Raw genomic sequence first — 19852 nt, 5'->3', positions numbered from 1 at the left:
AAAGTGAAAAGTGAAAGTGAAGTCTCTCAGTCGTGTCTGACTCTTAGCGACCTCATGGACTACAGCATACCAGACTCCTCCCTCCATGGGATTTTCCAGGCAAGAGTACCGGAGTGGGTTGCCATTGCCTTCTCCAAGTTTAAGACATGACTCTGTACTAAATATACAGGAGAGGAGAGGCCAATGAAAGGAACTCACAGGAAGGTATTAAAGAATGAGAAAATTGAGCCTGATAAAGAGAAGGACTTCCCTGGTGACAAAACAATCAGTGCAAGCAAATGCCTGACAAGCCTGTTTGTATGTCAACTTTCCAACTTACATCTCCCAAATTCCAGGCTTCTATATCAACTGCAAACTCAAAATCTTTGCTTGGATGGTTAATAGGCTTCTTAACCTCTCTCCCACCTGTCGTCCACGCACAGCAGCTCCATCCTCTTGGCTGCTCATGGCAAAAACCTTCAAGTTATTCTCAGCTATTTTCATTCCCACATCCACTTTGTCAGGGAATCCTCTTAGCCCTACTGTTAAAATATATACCGAATCTGAGTCCATCTCAAACCTGTTACTGCTGTGGTCCTGCTCTGAGCCACCTGCTCTTGCCTGCTACTGCTTGGCCCATCCGCATTCTCTGCACGGCACTCAGAATGATCATTTTCAAATAAAAGTAAAATTGTGTACTTCTTTATTCAAAACTCCTATAGTTGGAATTTCACTCAGAATGAACACTAGAGTTCTTACGAGGGCTAAGAAAGCCCTTGGTGATTTGTCCCTCACATGTCCCCTTTCCATTCTCCTTTACTCCCTTGACTTCATCTAGCCTGCTGATTTTGTTTGGCCAAGTTAGTGATTTATTGCCTTTTTTTTTTTTTGGTCCTTTCCCTGTCCTATTGAAAAGGCAATAAATATAACTAAGCAGGTGTTATAGTTTCTTGCAGGACTAGCACCCATTGTCACTCTTGTTTGCTTAAGCACTCACACACCTGCAGGTCCTGCTGCTGCTGCTGCTGCTAAGTCGCTTCAGTCGTGTCTGACTCTGTGTGACCCCATAGACGGCAGCCCACCAGGCTTCCCCATCCCTGGGATTCTCCAGGCAAGAACACTGGAGTGGGTTGCCATTTCCTTCTCCAATGCATGAAAGTGAAAAGTGAAAGTGAAGTCGCTCAGTCGTGTCCAACTCTTAGCGACCCCATGGACTGCAGCCTACCAGGCTCCTCCATCCATGGGATTTTCTAGGTAAAAGTACTGGAGTGGGGTGCCTGCAGGCCCTAGGAGGCAAAAATGGAGCCACAGGATTCAAGGAGGTCAAATTTGCATTTGGATAATTTTGCTTTCATCTCAGAGAATGGATTTAAGGGGAACTTCGCTGGAAGCAATGACTGAGAAACAAGTTAGGAAGTTTTCACAACAGTCCAAACGGCAGGCTGTGCTAGGACTCTGGTTGTTACAAGACAGAAAAGATTCCAGATTCCTGAAACACTTTAAGGTAGACTTGGCAGGAACCAGTGAGTTCCTGAGTGAATGTGGTGTTTCTGGCTTTGAGTCACTTAGTGGATGAAGGTACCACTTACTGAATATAGAATTTATGGAGGAAGATGGAATTTGAAAACAAGAAGTGGGGGATAATGTGAATTTCCTTTTGGACATTTTGATTTGGGCACATCCAGGGGGAGAAGTCTGGGAAGGAACTTTGAGCCACGACATTGTGAAAAATGCTCATTTCCCCCTAATTATAAATACTGTTCTTTTTTGCAAATTTCACTCTTAAACTCTTCTGTCATAACTTTTCCGGGCACACACAGTCTGGGCACCCTGTTTACTGTCTCCTTTTCATGTCTCCTCTGGTAATTGTAAAAATTTATCTTAATAACCATCTTGAGAACTGGGCTGCCCTAACCGATTGGAGCAAAAACTTGGGGGGAGATCTGGTTCCTAAAAGTACGGGAACACTTAACTTTTTACACAGGCATTCATATAACTGTGAATGCGCTCAAGAGCTCCTTTAGTACCAAGACAGCTCGTCTTCCTCCTCTTTTCAGGACCGGCCCGTATGGCCTCCACGTCCGGCACCCGCTCGAAGCGGGTCTTGTCTTACTGTAGACCGAGCGGGGAGAACCAGCCTGAGCCGCGGTCGCCATAGTAACGAGGCCCCGGCAGGTTTGAGTTCGCAGGGCGACGCGTCTCCAGGGCCCCGGGGTGGCGGGGTCGGGGCGCGCGTCGTCCCGTAAGCCGTTGGCGGCGGCGCAGGGCCCTGGCCCACGGACCGGGGTGGCCTGCGTCCCTTCCTCGGCTCGGGGGGCACCCCCCCAGCCCCCGAAAGGCGCGTGACAGGCCGCCGCTCGGCGCCTGCATTGTCTCAGCTCCATAGCAACTCGAGCCGCGCTAGGGCCACAGCGGCCAGGCCGCCCGGGGCTGCGCGCGCCGCTCCGCGTCGGCGGCCGTTCCCGGAGCCCGACGGCCCGCGCTCGTGGCGTCCTGACGGCTCGCGCGGGTGCCGGGGGCGCGGGGCGCGGGCGGCGGCATGCCCGAGAGGCGGCTCACCGTCGGTAGGTGGGGCGGCCGGGGTCGGGGCCGGGGCGCGCGGGGCGGCTCCACCGCGCACCGCCTCTGGGCTTCCTTTTGCCCCCCGGGCGACCCCTCTTCCTAACCTTGGTAGCACAGACCCAAGAGCCCTCTCAACCGCATTTTGTAAGGAATTTAACCCGCCACCCCCCTTTTCCAGTGCCTCGTTGGCACCGTCTTATTTTATCTTAATTCTCCGTTTTGCAGCGGGAGTCATGGAGGCCTCCATCTCTTAAGGTTGACTCTGGGGGTCGCAGTCGATTAGTGACCAAGCTGGATTCCAGAGGCCTTTTCTCCCCACTTCCACCTTGAATTCCAACTTCAAATTCAATCCATGTGCAGAGACCGAACAGAGGGCCAAGAGTTTTACTGAGCTTGCCCACGTATAATGCAGGGCTGAGTACTGCCTCAAATTATTTCATTTACTTTAAAAGGAAATCAGATTTGAGTGAGATAATGTAATATTTTATTTTGTTTCAGAGCCACCAACTATTACAGAAGAAGGATTTGTAAGTAGAATTTGGAGGGCTACTTCTTTTTTGGCTTTTTAAAAATAGCAAATCATAGATCACTTTTTTGAAATGATGTTTCTTTTCCTTTATTTTTGCCAAATGAGTTATAATATAAGCTTTGGTTTCATAACAATGGTGCTAGATTCAAGAATTTATTCTTCAACAGGTATTTTAAGACGGGACCAACTGATTTTTCATGGTGGATGCTGTTCATTGTTAAAAGTTCTTTTATATAAATGGCCTCATTCAACTTTGCTAAGTTTGTTGATGACTCCATGAGAGTAGATTCATCTCCATGGTTTTATTGTGTTGGGGCTGAGCAGTTCCTGGTTACAGTAAACCTTAGTAGGTGGCATTGATTAACACAAGGTCTATTTACAGTTATAGTTCTTTTGAAAATGTACCAGATAGTCTCAGCTCAGACTTATGGAGAGTTGAGGGGTAATAACTACTTGGCCAAGTACATTATATCTGTTGTCATTTAGGTGAGTGCTGTTTCTAGACTAGTGGGTTCTACTGTGATTCCCTCTGTGTATTTAAGGAACTTGTCCCAGGTAATGCATTAAGATAGGAGGCAGCAAAGCCTCATTCGTACAGAGGCTTGATTCCAAGAGTTCTAATGACTTCTCTACATACAGAGGCTTGATTCCAAGAGTTCTAATGACTTCTCTACATTATTTGCTTATGTCCTACAGCACTTTACTCTCTTGTTGGTCACTTCTCTTATTTGCTTTTGGCTTTTTACTCAGCAAACATGAGTGCCTCTATATTCAAGTGTGGTGCTAGATGCTAAGGATAAGTCTCAGAAAGTTCATAGTCTAGTAGGGGCTGAGAGTAGAGGCTCTCTGCTACCTTGCGTCTGCTAGCACTTTCCAGATCTTGGGTCCATCACTGAGGGAGACCAAAACAGAGGCACAAATAGTGTGCCAGAAACTCCAACAATCTTCCTGTTGCCTTGGCATCACTCTGGGTAGTAGCAGATTTCTTTAAGCTGCTTCCTGAACTGTTCTTCACGCAGGCAAGAGGTAAGCATTTTTTCGAAATAACCTTTTCCCATATAACTCCAGCACAAAGTCTCTCACAGGTGTTACCCTCAACATTTGAATTGCCTGCTGACCTCTCCACGTCTTTCCCCAGCTTATGGCAGTTTAATGAGGCCATCTTGAAAATTCTGTTAGCCATTCCTCTTTCTCTTGATTTTTTTTTTTTTAATTCCACTGTCTCCCAGTTCTCCCATCTCTCATGTCCTCCCTTCCTGGCTTCTCTTTTTTCTTACCCATCAAAGTATACACTTTCTTCAGGATTCTCTGGGAGAACTCCTCTTCTCCTATGGCTTCCACCACCCTTATTTCACAGGACTCCTAAACCTACACACCTCTCGTCTACACTCCTCTTATGATGTCAGAACTCTATGTCTACTGGGTTACTGGGTGACTTCATCATCTAGATGTCCCTGCATCACTTCCGTAGTGTGAAGTGAACTAATCACCACCTATTCTGTCTTTTTTCCTCTTCTTATTTCAGGTAATGGTGCCACTGGCCATTCAAACACTCAAGTCAGAACCTTTCTTCCCTTTTCTTCACCTCCCACCTGTAGTCATTTCCCAAATTCCTTTCATAGCCAAATCTTTTTCTCCATCCTCACAGCTACTGTCTTATTCAGGCCCTCATCCCTGAGCACAGACTTTGGCAGTAGTCCTAGCTGATATCACTGCCTCCAGTGTTCCCTTTGCCAACTGCAGTTTTTCTTTGCCTGAGGCACAAAGAGCCAACTCCTGTGCACAACCTGAATTTCTTGCTATGACTTAGCTCCACCTTTAGGATTTTTCCTTCTCCCATCTCTGCTACCTTGGCTATCAAATTGCTATTAACTCTATAAGAAATTGCCATGTTACTCAATTGCTCAGAGCTTTCTTTTTAACCTACTGTTTACTGAATGCTGATTGCACGGTGGTATTTAAACCTCAGAACAAGCCTGTTCGGTAGTGACTAACACTCACCTCTCACAGATGAGGATGTCGGTGTTCACAGAGGCTCACTGACTTGGCTTGGGGCCACACTTGTAGTAACTGGCAGAGCTGGAATGTCAGAAGCCTCCCTTTAGCATGCAGAATCTTTTCTGCAACTTTTCAACCTTCTTTAACCTTATCTCCCAATACTGTCTATGTGATGAAGACAATGTTCAAAGTGTCTTTGGTTTATAAAATGCTTCCACATGCCCTCTGCTCCAGCCAAACTGCGCTGCTTGCCTCCTTGGGTTTACTGTTGAGTTTTGTCTCAGTTGCTCTCCCCCATCCATTTCACAATCTTGGGCATTCTTCCAGGTCCAGCTCATCTCCATGAAACCTTGCCAGCCTAAAATCATCCAGATTGCCTCTGAGCCCTGTGCAGCTTTCAGTCATGACCAGTTTGTAACCAGATCCTCAAATTCATCGGCTCACCAAGCATTATCTATAGATGAAAGAATCCGTATGTCTTGCACATAATATTTCTCTCTCTTTCCCCAAAGTGTAAGAGTATTTTTTCTCATTAATATTTTTAGAAAGGAATTGTGTGACTGAGATCTCTGGTTTCCCATTCCACCATTTTCCACGGTACCTACAAGACATATTACTCTCCAAAATAATTAGCAACGTTTTCTGGCTTCCTTTGCCAGAACCAAGTTTTATAACCAAGTTTTGATTAATGAAGTTTAAGCAGAAGCACTGTGTCCTGCTTCTGGAAAGCTGATGTTTACAGAGATGGAATAACCACCCCCTGGGTCACACAGCTGGTAAAACCGGTCAGACCACAGCTAGAACCTGGGTCATTCTGACTCTGACACTCAGATAAATGTGAAGGGAGAGAACATGCCCTTTGTTCTCGCTCTTGCTGGCTGGAAGGAGGGTGTGATCCTGGAGCTGAAGCAATCATCTTGGATCATGAGGTAGAAGTGGCATGGTGAGAATGGCAGAGCCACAAGACCCAAGAGACCTGGGCTCCTGATAGGTTGGGACGCCACTGTGCCAGTTCTGCACTGCTTATAATTACACGGGAGACATAAACCTCTATGTTATTTAAATAGTATTATTTTGGTTTTCCATTATTGGCAGCAGAGTCCTATACTAAAATAAAGAGGTCCATATTTACAGGAACTTTATTCTTATTGCGTTTTCTCAGTTGATGATGCTGTTAAGTATGTCTGCAAAATATTTTAACCTTTACATGAGGCCTCTGTCTTCAGTGAAGAGAATAACATTTAGAACAATTTTTTTTTCTTGTCAGACATCCCTTTGCATATATTTTAACTTTGTAAATTTTGCAATTTCTTAACAAATTTGTGAGCTCCTATAGAGCTCATACTGTGATTCAGTCACCTGCACATTCCATACAGTGAATAAAATTAACAGACACTAGTTTCGTGTGGTATTTTTTATATTTTAGTTGTTAAAAGTAGTATTGATTTTCAGCTAATTTTAGGCTGTTCAGATTCATTTTCTGTTATTTGTATAGAGTGAATGAGTTTATTATAAACACGAGCATGTCCCAAGCCCGAGAATATTCTCATTATTCTCATGTAATATGCAAAAAAGACGCATGTGCTCCAGTCCTTGTGAGCAAGAGTGTCTAATTATATGAACATTAGCGACCACATGGTGTTTACCCTTTCAGACTGTGAATAGAGTTGATTGCATATCAGTGGGTTGGGGCAGCTGTGAGAGCACACTTGGGTGGCACGCTGTTGGCAGTCCACGGAGGTGGTGGAGGACAGGAGCAGGTGGATGCAGGGTGCCAAGCGAGGTGCCAGAAGTGTCTCCAACAAGTCATTTGGAAACCCAGACGGTCCTGGAGGTCCTTTGGAGAGTGTTAGGCTGTTTGGAATTCTTCCGTCTCTGCGGAGTCCAGTTCTCTGGTTGGAACCAAATTCTTTAATGCTTTTTGAAACCACAGAAACTGCTTTAGAAGTTCCATCAATACACTAGTTAACAAGTATATTGTTAAGCAAGTAATTGCACTTATCATTGTATTAAGCACTCCTGGGGACACACACTGTCCATCACTATTCCCCAAAATTGTATACCTTCTAGTTGGAGAGGTGACCTTTAATATGAAACAATACAACAATAAGCAGTTTATGTTTGTGTGCATTTTGAACAAAAAGTGCATTAAGAGAAACTTTTAATCATAGGTAAGGTGTATACTGTACTTAGCCACTCAGTCATAAGGTGTAGCATGGGAGGAAAGATGATAAAGAGTATAAAATACACTTTTTTACATTAGGGTATCATGTTGTATCCAGGACTTTAGTACAGGAGGAAAGACATAAGGTGTTTGGCCAAATGAATTGACTGAACCCAAGCCAATGAATTCACTGAAAAAGTCCTACTTGGCTTTTTAGACAGTTCAGTTCAGTTGCTCAGTCGTGTCCAACTCTGCGACCCCATGGACTGCAGCATGCCAGGCCTCCCTGTCCATCACCAACTCCTGGAGCTTGCTCAACCAACTCCTGGAGCTTGTTCAACCTCCTGTTGATCAAGTGGGTGATGCCATCCAACCATCTCATCCTCTGTCATCCCCTTCTCCTCCCACCTTCAATCTTTCCCAGCATCAGGGTCTTTTCCAATGAGTTGCCTCTTTGCATCAGGTGGCCAAAGTATTGGAGTTTCAGCTTTAGCATCAGTCATTCCAATGAATATTCAGGACTGATTTCCTTTAGGATGGACTGGTTTCATCTCATTGCTGTCCAAGGGACTCTCAAGAGTCTTCTCCAACACCACAGTTCAAAAACATCAATTCTTTGGCACTCAGCTTTCTTTATGGTCCAACTTTCACATCCATACATGACTACTGGAAAAACCATAGCCTTGACTAGATGGACCTTTGTTGGCAAAGTAATGTCTCTGCTTTTTAATATGCTGTCTAGGTTGGTCATAGCTTTTCTTCCAAGGAACAAGCATCTTTTAATTTCATGGCCGCAGTCACCATCTGCAGTGATTTTGCTGCTGCTGCTGCTGCTAAGTCGCTTCAGTTGTGTCCGACTCTGTGTGACCCCATAGACGGCAGCCCACCAGGCTCCTCAGTCCCTGGGATTCTCCAGGCAAGAACACTAGAGTGGGTTGCCATTTCCTTCTCCAATGCATGAAAGTGAAAAGTGAAAGTGAAGTCACTCAGTTGTGTCCGACTCTTAGCAACCCCATGGACTGCAGCCCACCAGGCTCCTCCATCCATGGGATTTTCCAGGCTAGAGTGCTGGAGTGGGGTGCCATTGCCTTCTCCAGCAGTGATTTTGGAGCCCCCCCAAAATAAAGTCTATCACTGTTTCCATTGTTTCCCCATCTATTTGCCATGAAGCAATGGGACTGAATGCCATGATTTTAGTTTTCTGAATGTTGAGTTTTAAGCCAACTTTTTCACTCTCCTCTTTACTTTCATCAAGAGGCTCTTTAGTTCCTCTTCGCTTTCTGCCATAAGCATGGGGTCATCTGCGTATCTGAGGTTATTGATTTTTCTCCCAGTAATCTTGATTCTAGCTTGTGCTTCGTCCAGCCCGGCATGGAGCACTGTGTGATTGGATAAAAAGGGAATTGACAGCTTCCTGTACCTTCCCTGGGCCTTTCAGAGTTTCCTCCAGGAAAGAGAGTGAGAATAGAAACCAAATGGAAAAGTACTGCTCAGTAGATGCTGATTGTAATGTGTGATGATAACTCTTCATAATGAAAGGAGATTCATACTTTTGCTCTTCATTGCATGAGCCACTCTTATTTGCTTCCTGCTTCATACACTACATTAATAATACCATATGCAGTTTTGCAGTCCAGTGAGGATCTGATAAATGGACTTTCAGCTCTTAAGTTCCTGAAATGCCTTTGATCTGTGTAATATATACTTGCAACAAGCCACTTCGTGGCATTTGTTTCCCTTTGTGTTCTCTTTTTCTGTTTTCCTTTTTTGGCAATGTTTCCTTTTTATTTTATTGGAGGTGGTGGTTTAGTCACTAAGTCATGTCTGACTCTTGTGATCCCATGGAGTGTAGCCCATCAGGCTCCTCTGTCCATGGGATTTTCCAGGCAAGAAGACTGAAGTGGGTTGCTGTTTCCTTCTCCAGGGGCTCTCCCTAGTGTTGTTTTATTAGAGTCTTAGGTTATTAGTCTCTTCTCTTTAGGTTTCATGTCTTTGGTATAATCATTCAACATTTACTTAATAATAATGTAAGTATCTATTATATAAAGCACTGGGAAGTTTTTTGATTGAAGTATGGTTGATTCAAAATATTATGTCAGTTTTAGGAGTACAGCAAAATGATTCAGATTATACATATGTATGCCTGCATGCTCAGCTGCTCAGTTGTGTCTGACTCTTTGCAGCCTCATGGACTGTACCCCGCCTGGCTCCTCTGTTCATGGGGTTTTTCAAGCAAGAGTACTGGAGTGGGTTGTCATTTTCTCCTCTAGGAAATCTTCCTGACCCAGAGATCAAATTCATTCTCCTGCATTGGCAGGTGGATTCTTTACCACTGAGCCACATGGGCCTCAGTATATGTATGTTTATAGATGTGTGAGTGTGTGTGTGTGTGTAATTTTTCAGATTCTTTTAGCATTGGGAATTTTTTAAATGAATAAGAAGCAGTCTTTTTCTTCCAGAAGTTTACAGCCCAGAGTGTGAGACTAAACAGAAAATTAGAATCTGAAGTATTGAAAGCTATGATCGGGGAAACAAAGCTGTAACTTTTGGAGAAGAAAAGGGGTGGGTAGATAGATAAGAGGAGAAAAGATTTTCACAGTCGAATAATCAGCATGCACGGAGGTGCTGCTGCTGTTGCTGCTAAGTCGCTTCAGTCATGTCTGACTCTGCGACGCCATAGACGGCAGCCCACCAGGCTCCCCCATCCCTGGGATTCTCCAGGCAAGAACACTGGAGTGGGTTGCATTTCCTTGCCCAATGCATGAAAGTGAAAAGTGAAAGTGAAGTCGCTCAGTCGTGTCCAACTCTTTGCGACCCCATGGACTGCAGCCCACCAGGTTCCTCCATCCATGGGATTTTCCAGGCAACAGTACTGGAGTGGGGTGCCATTGCCTTCTCCGATGCACAAAGGTGCAGAACTATATAAAAAACATTGCAATGCCTAGAGCATGGTAATATGAGATGAGGCTGGACAGCTGGGCAGGAACCAAATTGCATTCATCCAAAACCCTTTTTTATGTTAGAAAAAGATGGGAGATTGGAAGACAAGTGGAACGCTTGTATTGATTGTGGTGTTGCTAGGAAGACTGATCCATACTGTAATGGGGTAAGGAGAGGTAGGAAGATGAGGTTTAGCACATTCTGGACAGGAGGGTGAAGCAGAGGTCCCGGAGGGGTCTGACTGGTAGTGCATGGGATCTCAGGATAGTGGTCAAAAGATCATCAGATGACCAGGGATTTATTCTAGATGTGATGATAGTGATTTGTTATCTGTCCTTTAGTACGCAGGAGGCTAGGAAAGCTCCACAGATGCAGAGAAACATGATATCATTTCCTTATACATAAGTCCCTCCATCAAAGCATTTTTTAATGCATACATTTAAACACATAGGAAAGTTAAAAGAACTGTGTGGTGGGACTTCCCTGGCAGTCCAGTGGTTAAGACTCCATGCTTCTGATGGCAGGGGATGTGAGTTTGATCCCTGATCAGGGAGCTGAGATTCCACATACTGTGTGGCCAAGAGGGGAAAAAAAAAAACTGTGGTAAACACATATATACCCATCGCCAGGATTTCACAGTCATTAGTATTTTGCTCCATTTGCTTTTTCATGTTTCTTGTTCTTCTGTCCATCTCACCATTCATCCATCAATCCATTTTATTTTTATACATTTCAGAGTATTAGCTGTAGACATTGATGAGATATGTATCACCCCTAAAATTAGTGTTCAATATTAGTTTATGGTTCTTTTGTATGTAAAATTTATGCACGGTGAAATGGAAAACTTGAGTCCCATTTGAAAAATTTTAATGTGTGTACACTTGTGTAATCTAAACCTCAATCAAATATAGAACATTTCCATAATCTTAAAAAGCCGTTTCAAGTCTCTTTCCAGATGATTCTTCCTACATTCCCCAAAGACTACTGTCCTAGTTTTCACCTTGGATTAGTAACATAGATTATAGATTTAAATTCATGTAAATGGAATCATACAGTTGGTTGTCTCTTGTGTAAAACTGTGTTTGCTCAGCATGATGATTTTGAGATTCTCTCATGTTGTTGCATGATTCTGGCATATATTTAACTTTGGCTTCTCTGGTGGCTCAGATGGTAATGAATCTGCCTGCCAGTGCAGGAGATCTGGGTTCAATCCTTGGGTTAGGAAGATCCCCTGGAGAAAGGAGTGGCTACCCACTCTGGTACTATTGCTTGGAAAATTCCATGGATAGAGGAGCCTGGCGGGCTACAGTCCATGGGGTCACAAAGAGTTGGAAACAACTGAGCAACTAACACTTTCACTTTCTAATTTTTTTATTGTGGAAAATGCACATAAACTTACCATTTTAACCATATTTAAGTGTATGATTTCAGTGGCATTAAGCACATTCACCTTGTGCATCCATCACCACTATCCATCTCCAGAACTTTTTCATCATCCCAAATTGAAAAGGCAGAGGAACCAGAGATCAAATTGCCAGTATCTATTGGATCATTGAAAAAGCAAGAGAGTTCCAGAAAAACATCTGCTTTATTGACTATGCCAAAGCCTTTGACTGTGTGGATCACAACAAACTGTGGAAAATTCTTAAAGAGGTGGGAATACCAGACCATCTGACCTGCCTCCTGAGAAATCTGTATGCAGGTCAAGAAGCAACAGTTAGGGCTGGACAGGGAACAACAGACTGGTTCCAAAGCTGGAAAGGAGTGCATCCAGGCTGTATATGTCACCCTTCTTATTTAACTTATATGCAGAGTACATCATGTGAAATGCTGGGCTGGATGAAGCATAAGCTGGAATCAAGATTGCTGGGAGAAAAATCAATAACATTAGATATGCAGATGACACCATCCTTGTGGCAGAAGGCAAAGAGGAGCTAAAGAGCCTCTTGATGAAAGTGAAAGAGGAGAGTGAAATAATTGGCTTAAAACTCAACATTCAGAAAACTAAGATCATGGCATTTGGTCCCATCACTTTATGGCAAATAGATGGGGAAACAGTGGAAACAGTGAGAGACTTTATATTTTTGCGCTCCAAAATCACTGCAGATGGTGACTGCAGCCATGAAATAAAAAGATGTTTGCTCCTTGGAAGAAAGCTGTGACCAACCTAGACACGTATTAAAAAGCAGAGACATTACTTTGCCAACAAAGGTCCATCTAAGTCAAAGCTTTGGTTTTTTCGAGCAGTCATGTATGGATGTGAGAGTTGGACTATAAAGAAAGCTGAGTGCTGAAGAATTGATGCTTGTGAACTGTGGTGTTGGAGAAGACTCTTGAGAGTCCCTTGGACAGCAATAAGATGAAACCAGTCCATCCTAAAGGAAATCAGTCCAGAATATTCATTGGAATTACTGATGCTGAAGCTGACACTCCAGTACTTTGGCCACCTGATGTGAAGAAGTGACTCATTTGGAAAGAGCTTGATGCTGGGAAAGATTGAAGGCAGGAGGAGAAGGGGATGACAGAGGATGAGATGGTTGGATGGCATCACTGACCCAATGAACATGAGTTTGAGCAGGGTCCCGGAGCTGGTGATGGACAGGGAAGCCTGGCGTGCTTCAGTTCATGGGATCACAAAGAATTGGACATGACTCAGCGACTGAACTGACCTGAACTGAACCCATTAAATAGTGACTTCCTGTTACCCCTCTTCCAGCCTTCAGTTACCGTTGTTCTACTTCCTGTCTTTATAAATTTGACTATTCTGTGTGTGCAGGCTAAGCTGCTTCGGTCATGTCTGACTGTGCACTATGGGCTGTAGCCCATCAGGCTCCTCTGTCCATGGGATTCTCCAGGCTGCAGTACTGGAGTGAGTTGCCAGGTCCACTTCTAGGGGATCTTCTCAACCCAGGGATTGAACCCACGTCTCATGTCCTCCCACATTAACAGGCAGATTCTTTACCACTAGGGCCACCTGGGACGCCCTTGACTATTCTAGGTAACTCATATAAGTGGAATAATGCAGTATTTGCCCTTTTGTGTTTGGCTTATTTCATTTAGCATGACATTTTCAGGGATCATGTTGTTTCATGTATCAGAATTTCATTCCTTTTCAAGGCTGAATAATATTCCCTTATATGTACATACCTTATTTTGTTTATCCTTTCATATATCAATAGGCATTTGACTTGTCTCCATCTTTTGGCAGTTGTGAATAATGGTACTATGCACACAGGTGTACAACAAATACCTGTTTGAGTCCTGCTTTCTGTTCTTTTGGTTATATACCCAGAAATGTATTGCTGGATTATAATGGTAATTATATATGTTTAACTTTTTGAGGAATGGTGGCTGTACCATTTCACATTGCTACCAGCAATGTACAAGGATTCCAATTTCTCTGCATTCTCACCAGCACTTGTTATTTTTCATTTTTTTTTTTAAATTGTAGCCATCCTAGTAGATGTGAAGTGATATCTTGTTGCTGCTGATGTTGAGTATCTTTTCATGTGCTTATTGACCATTTGTATATCTTCTCTGGAGAAATGTTAAAGTTTTTTGCCTGTTTAAAAAACTTGGGGTTGTTTATATTTTTCTTTCTGAGTTTTTAGAATTCTTTATATATATTTTGAATGGTAAACGCTTATCAGATATATGTTTTGCAAATATTTTCTCATGTTCTGTAGGTTATCTTTCACTTTCCTAGTAGGGCCCTTTGATTCACAAGTTTTTAATTTTCATGAAAAATAATTTCTTTTTCTTTTTGGCTCATGCTTTAGATGTCATATTTAAGAATCTATCGCCAATCCAAAGTCATGAAGATTTATCCTATGTCTTCTCTAAGTATTTTATGTTTTAGCGCTTATGTTTTAGGTCTTTGATCCATTTTGAGTTAATTTTTGTATATGTTATAAAGAGAAGGTCCAACTTCATTTTTTGGCATGTGGATATCCAGTTTTCCTAGCACCATTTGTTGAAAAGAATGTCCTTTCTCTGCTGAATTGTCTTGGCACCCTTGTTGAAAATTATTTGACCATTTAAGAGAGGATTTATTTCTGGACTCTATTCTATTCCAGTGGTCTGTATGTCAGTCTTTACGCCAGCACCACTTTGTTTTCATTATTGTAATTTTGTCATAAGTTTTGAAATTAGGATATATGGATTCTTCAGTTTTTGTTCTTTTTCAATATTATTTTGGCTATTCCAGGTCCCTTGAAATTCCTTGTGAATTTTAGGATGAGTTTTTCATTTCTGCAAAAAAAAAGGCATTGGGATTTTGATGGAGAATGTATTTAAATTTGTAGATTGCTTTGGGTAATATTGTCATCTTAGCAATATGGTCTTTCAATCCTTGAACATGGCATGTATTTCTTTTTATTTATATCTTCTCTAATTTCTTTTGGCAGTTTTTTAGTTCAGTGTACAAACCTTTGCCTTCTTGGTTGTCATTATTTTCCCTACTATTGTAAATGGAATTGTTAATTTCCTTTTTGAATGTACGTAACTTTTTAATATTAGGTCTTATGCTTGAAGTAACTATATGTAATTTCTAATCAAGACTTTTAATGTTCGATCTTTTACTATTCTTGTATAGTCTCAATTAGTGAGAAACTATCTCCCAATAGGTAGTAAAATTTTTTAGACTTTTTAAACAGCCATTCAAGACTGCAGAAGTTGAAAATGAAATTTAAACTTAATAGAACCCCCTCTTTTCATGACAAATATAGTGTTAAAAATTCTTAGGATAAACAAATTTAGAAGTCAATAAAGTTTCAATTATTTCAAAATAATGATGAAACTCTACAGCAGTATATGCATATATTTTTCAGGTGATTGCCTTGTATACTACTACAAGGATACATCAGTTGCCAGCAGACAGAAATATCTGTTGTATGTGAAGGCAAAGACTTGGGGCCATTTTCCTTCCAAAGATCTCCCCTCCCTCTTTCCTTCAAGCTGTCAGCACCTTTGGCTGTGAACTGTCTTTTTGGACATCTCAAACAGAAACTCCTCCAGCAGCTTCATAGAGTAGTGGTGTGTGCTACAGCTGGCTAACAAATCCATGTCCACCAGCTTGAGCAACTCTTTGGCTATACTCATTGTCTGGGTGTGGGATATGGCTTGTAAATCACCGTCTCCAGGGAAGCAACTTGGATGAGGAGTCCCAAACAAGATTGCTCATAGCCAGAGATCACCATCCCAGGAGCACCACCATCCCTGACTGTCCCTGGTTGTCCTGCGATCTGAAGAGGTCTACTCTCACTTGACCATGAATTCCATTGTCTGCACACCGTGGCGCGTCATGGCCATACTGGGTTGCAGGCTCTAGTCTAGTGATTGGCTTGTTTAGAAAGGAGGAGAGGAAGAATCTATATGTATTTTAGGAAGAAGAAGCGAAATAGGTTCCTCCTGATAAGTATAATTCTGGAAATATGGTTTATGCCTATCTCCTGATGGCTGATCGCATTCCCAGTCTGAACTGTGTCAGTTTAGGAATCTGCCTTAGAAATTAGATGAATGGCTTTGGCTAGTGTGTGGATGGCTTAAAGGGAAGTTGGAAGCTTGGGCTATTTTTCTGTTTGTGCCGTTAGCTAACTGATTGCCTTTACAAAGTGTTGCTTTCCACCATTGCTTTCCTCATGCATGTCTGTCTTTTCTCTGCATTATTGCCTCTCATGTATCTTTCTAGATACAGACGTTGAAGTTATTTGAAATATAATTCAAATGCCATTTTCCCCTCTTGAGTCTTTTCTGATTTCCCCTACCAAATAACATCTTTCCCTCCTTTTGGAGGAAACATTTTCTGTGGTAATTTTCTTATGGCAGGTACTATATTCTTTTTTGGACTACATTTTTTTGTTTGTATTTATTTAGTTTTCCCTTCATTAGAAGACCTTCTTTGTATATCTTGCATCTTTTAGAGTTGTGAAGAAGTTGTAGTTTATGTCATTTGAGGGTCCAGCAAAATGATTTTTTAATCAATAAAAAATTTTACCTATTAGCGTACACATATAAACTATTTTGTGTAACCCTCTTTCAGGAAGAAGTTTTGAGCAATTTGGACTAAAAATGGAAAAGCTGACTTCACTTTCACAGATGGCACACCTGTAATACATGAAAAAACAGGTTTCAAGGGTGCATTCAACTCTGAAAAAATGTTCCTGCCTTCCATTGCATCATTCAGCAGAGAATCTGTGTTGCAAATTTTGTAGTCAGGTTCATGGAATGATGTAATGGAGGAATTGATTGTAACTCAATTTTCTTCTTGATTGTACCACTAACCATTGCCAGTTTATTGGTTATTTGGAAGATGTTAAACCTGGATAATGGAGACTTAGTTCATTTTACTACAGCCAAGTGACTGGACTGTGGAAATTTGTTGAGAGTAACTGAATTGCTTCTCCAAATCAAGGCCTTAAAAAATTTTTTTTTAAACTAAAGGGTTTGGAGAGTAAAGGGTTTATCATATCCTCATAGGTTCACAGGACTTTGTTACTGATGTGACAAGATACTTGAACACACTGAACTAGAAACTGCAATGGGAAAATACGTTCATTTATTGAGAGACCCGCAGGCCTTTCCATTCAAGTGTGATGGGAGGACAGAGTGAATGGCACTTGAAGGCCACACTTATTTCCCTTTTGGAGCTAACTGCCCTGATACCAGCTGACTGCCCTGATACCAGCAGAAACATTTATGTTTAATATTGGTAGAAATTAAGATACAGCTTCAGAAAAGAAATACAGATTTTGATGTATTTGAATAATACATTAAGTGTCCATGGTTGTTAAGTGCAATGGAGGATGTGACTGAATGCCCAGGAAATGCCCTTTCCTGGGGTCCCTCAAGGGGACCTGAGGGACGGAGAGCACGCTGCTCCCCGAGGGTCAGGGCTGTGCTGCTGGACTCGGGTGTGTGGACTGGTGCTGCCAGAGAACTCCCGTCTGTCCATTCAGAGATGAGTTCAGAAATTGAGAGAAAACCTTTGGAAGCCTTATGGCAATCTGACTGAGTATCGATTTTAGTTTTTATTTACTTTAACCTATTTATTTATTCACTTATTTGACTGCCTTGGGTCTTAGTTGTGGCTCACAGGAGCTTTGACGTGTCATGCAGGATCTTTTGTTACGACTCGTGGACTCTCAAGTTGTGGCGCATAGGCTGACGTTTCCATGTGCAGGCTTAGTTGCTCTGCAGCATGTGAGATCTTAGTTCTCTGACCAGCGATCAAACCTGCATCCCCTGCATTGCAAGGCAGATTCTTAACTCCTGGACCTCCAGGGAAGTCCCGAGAGTATTGACTTTAATAATAAAATGTGCGTATGTACTCAGTCATGTCCGACTCTTTGTGACCCCATGGAATGTGGCCTGCCAGGCCCCTCTGTCCATGGAATTTTCTAGGCAAGAATACTGGAGTGGGTAGCCATTTCCTCCTCCAGGGGATCTTCTCAACCCAGGGAGTGAACCTACATATTTTGCATCTTCAGCATTGGCAGGCGGATTCTTTAGCACTGTGCCACCTGGGAAGCCCAATAATTAATAAAATAGTTGGGCTTGTATTATGTGTATTTTTATTTTGCTTTCTAATAATTCATTCTTACTGTATTTTACCAAAAAAAATCTGTCTGAAATTGATTAGGGGGAAAAAACAAAACAGGTGTTTCATCACAGGTGGTTTGGAAAGCATTGAGTTAGAGTCTCGTAGAGTTGTGAGGCATCTTGAAATGACTATATGAATTTGAGGATTCTCTAGAAATTTCTGGTTATTTAACTGACTAGGTGATATTTAGGTCCATGGGTATTTATGAAATACACTGTTTGTTTTACAACTAAAAGGTAAAAACAAAATGGCTAGGTTAGCAAAATAGGAGCCATGCTCCATTACAGTTAACTAATTTAAAATTCTCACCTTTCCCACCTGTGGATTTTTGATTATGAGCCCAGTAGTGTAAAACTTGGCCACCCTTGTTGTAGCATAATGCCTTTACCTAGGAAATTTACCCAGGAAATCCTAAAAATATTTATTGAATTGTTTATTAGTTTGCTAAATGAAGTCCAGAAAGTTGAAGTAATTCTGAAAGGTTAAAGTCAAAAGATAATTACCCTTTTTTTGGCACCACACTCCAGTACTCTTGCCTGGAAAATCCCATGGACGGAGGAGCCTGGTGGGCTGCAGTCCATGCGGTCGTGAAGAGTTGGACATGACTGAGCGACTTCACTTTCACTTTTTACTCTCATGCATTGGAGAAGGAAATGGCAACCCACTCTAGTGTTCTTGCCTGGAGAATTCCAGGGACAGAGGAGCCGGGTAGGCTGCCATCTTGACTGAAGCGACTTAGCAGTAGCAGCAGTAGCAGTAACAGTAACAGTTCAGTCACTCAGTTGTGTCCGACTCTTGGCGATCCCATGGACTGCAACATGCCAGGCTTCCCTTACCATCACCAACTCCCGGAGACTACTCAAACTCATGTCCATCGCGTTGGTGATGCTATCTCCAACCATCTCATCCTCTGTTGTCCCCTTCTCCTCCTGCCTTCAATCTTTCCCAGCACCAGGGTCTTTTCCAATGAGCCACTTCTTTACATCAGGTGGCCAAAGTATTGGAGTTTCAGCTTCAGCATCAGTCATTCCAATGAATATTCAGGACTGATTTCCTTTAGGATTGACTGGTTAGATCTCCTTGCAGTCCAAGGGACTCTCAAGAGTCTTCTCCAACACCACAGTTCAAAAGCATCAATTCTTCAGCGATCAGCATTCTTTATAGTCCAACTCTCACATCCATACATGACTACTGGAGAAACCATAGCCTTGACTAGGCGGACCTTTGTTGGCAAAATAATGTCTCTGCTTTTTAATATGCTGTCTAGGTTGGTCATAGCTTTTCTTCCAAGGAACAAGCATCTTTTAATTTCATGGCTGCAGTCACCATCTGCAGTGATTTTTGGAGCCCAAGAAAATAAAAGTCTATCACTGTTTCCATTGTTTCCCCATCTATTTGCCATGAAGTGGTGGGACCAGATGCCATGATCTTAGTTTTCTGAATGTTGCGTTTTAAGCCAGCTTTTTCACTCTCCTCTCTCACTTTCATTAAGAGCCTCTGTTTCCTCTCACTTTCTGCCGTAAGCATGGTGTTATCTGCATAGTTGAGGTTATTGATATTTCTCCTGGCGATCTTGATTCCAGCTTGTGCTTCAGCCAGCCTGCAATTTGGATGATGTACTCTGCATATAAGTTACCCTTTTAGCCTCCACCAATGTTATCTGCCTTGCTCTGCTTTGACCTTTGCCAGTGAGAATTTTGTTTGAGCATGTATTACTAAAGTACTGCTGTGAGGGTAGTAGATTTGTGAGATCCTGAGTTTGTTGTTTAAATCAACTGAGACTTTTAGTAAACTAAATCCTTAGTTGTTGTCTTAGCCAGTTCAGAATTTATTAAGTTCTTTGAGATAAATCATATAGGTGATTGTTTATAATTCTATTCTGATACTGCAATTACTTAAATTACCCTGAAAATCTACTTCTGAAGTAGGTGTTAATATAGTGTAATATCTTGCTTATACTTTCACACTATACTTCAACCAGTTTTTTAAAATTGGCCAGTATAAGAAGAAAATAATCAGCCATATGGAAATAATAGCATTGTGTCATAGTGTCAACTTTCATGTTAGATTTGGGAAACTG

General features: G+C 42.2%; 1 protein-coding gene across 6 annotated transcripts in view; it reads left to right on the top strand.

Annotated features, from left to right (window-relative positions):
- Positions 1-2366: 2366 nt before the first annotated feature.
- The window catches only part of RGS22 (regulator of G protein signaling 22), a 139411-nt gene continuing 121925 nt past the window's right edge, over positions 2367-19852 (top strand). For all 6 annotated transcript variants that reach the window (XM_044928564.2, XM_044928563.2, XM_044928562.2 and 3 more), the window contains exons 1-2: positions 2367-2543; positions 3040-3068. In XM_044928564.2, coding sequence (XP_044784499.2) covers positions 2519-2543; positions 3040-3068 — 54 coding nt within the window. In that variant the 5' untranslated portion in view covers positions 2367-2518. The remainder of the gene's footprint in view (positions 2544-3039; positions 3069-19852) is intronic.

This window comes from Bubalus bubalis, chromosome 15, assembly GCF_019923935.1.
Source record: "Bubalus bubalis isolate 160015118507 breed Murrah chromosome 15, NDDB_SH_1, whole genome shotgun sequence".
NCBI lineage: Eukaryota > Metazoa > Chordata > Mammalia > Artiodactyla > Bovidae > Bubalus > Bubalus bubalis.
This window is presented reverse-complemented; position numbering and strand designations above follow the sequence as displayed.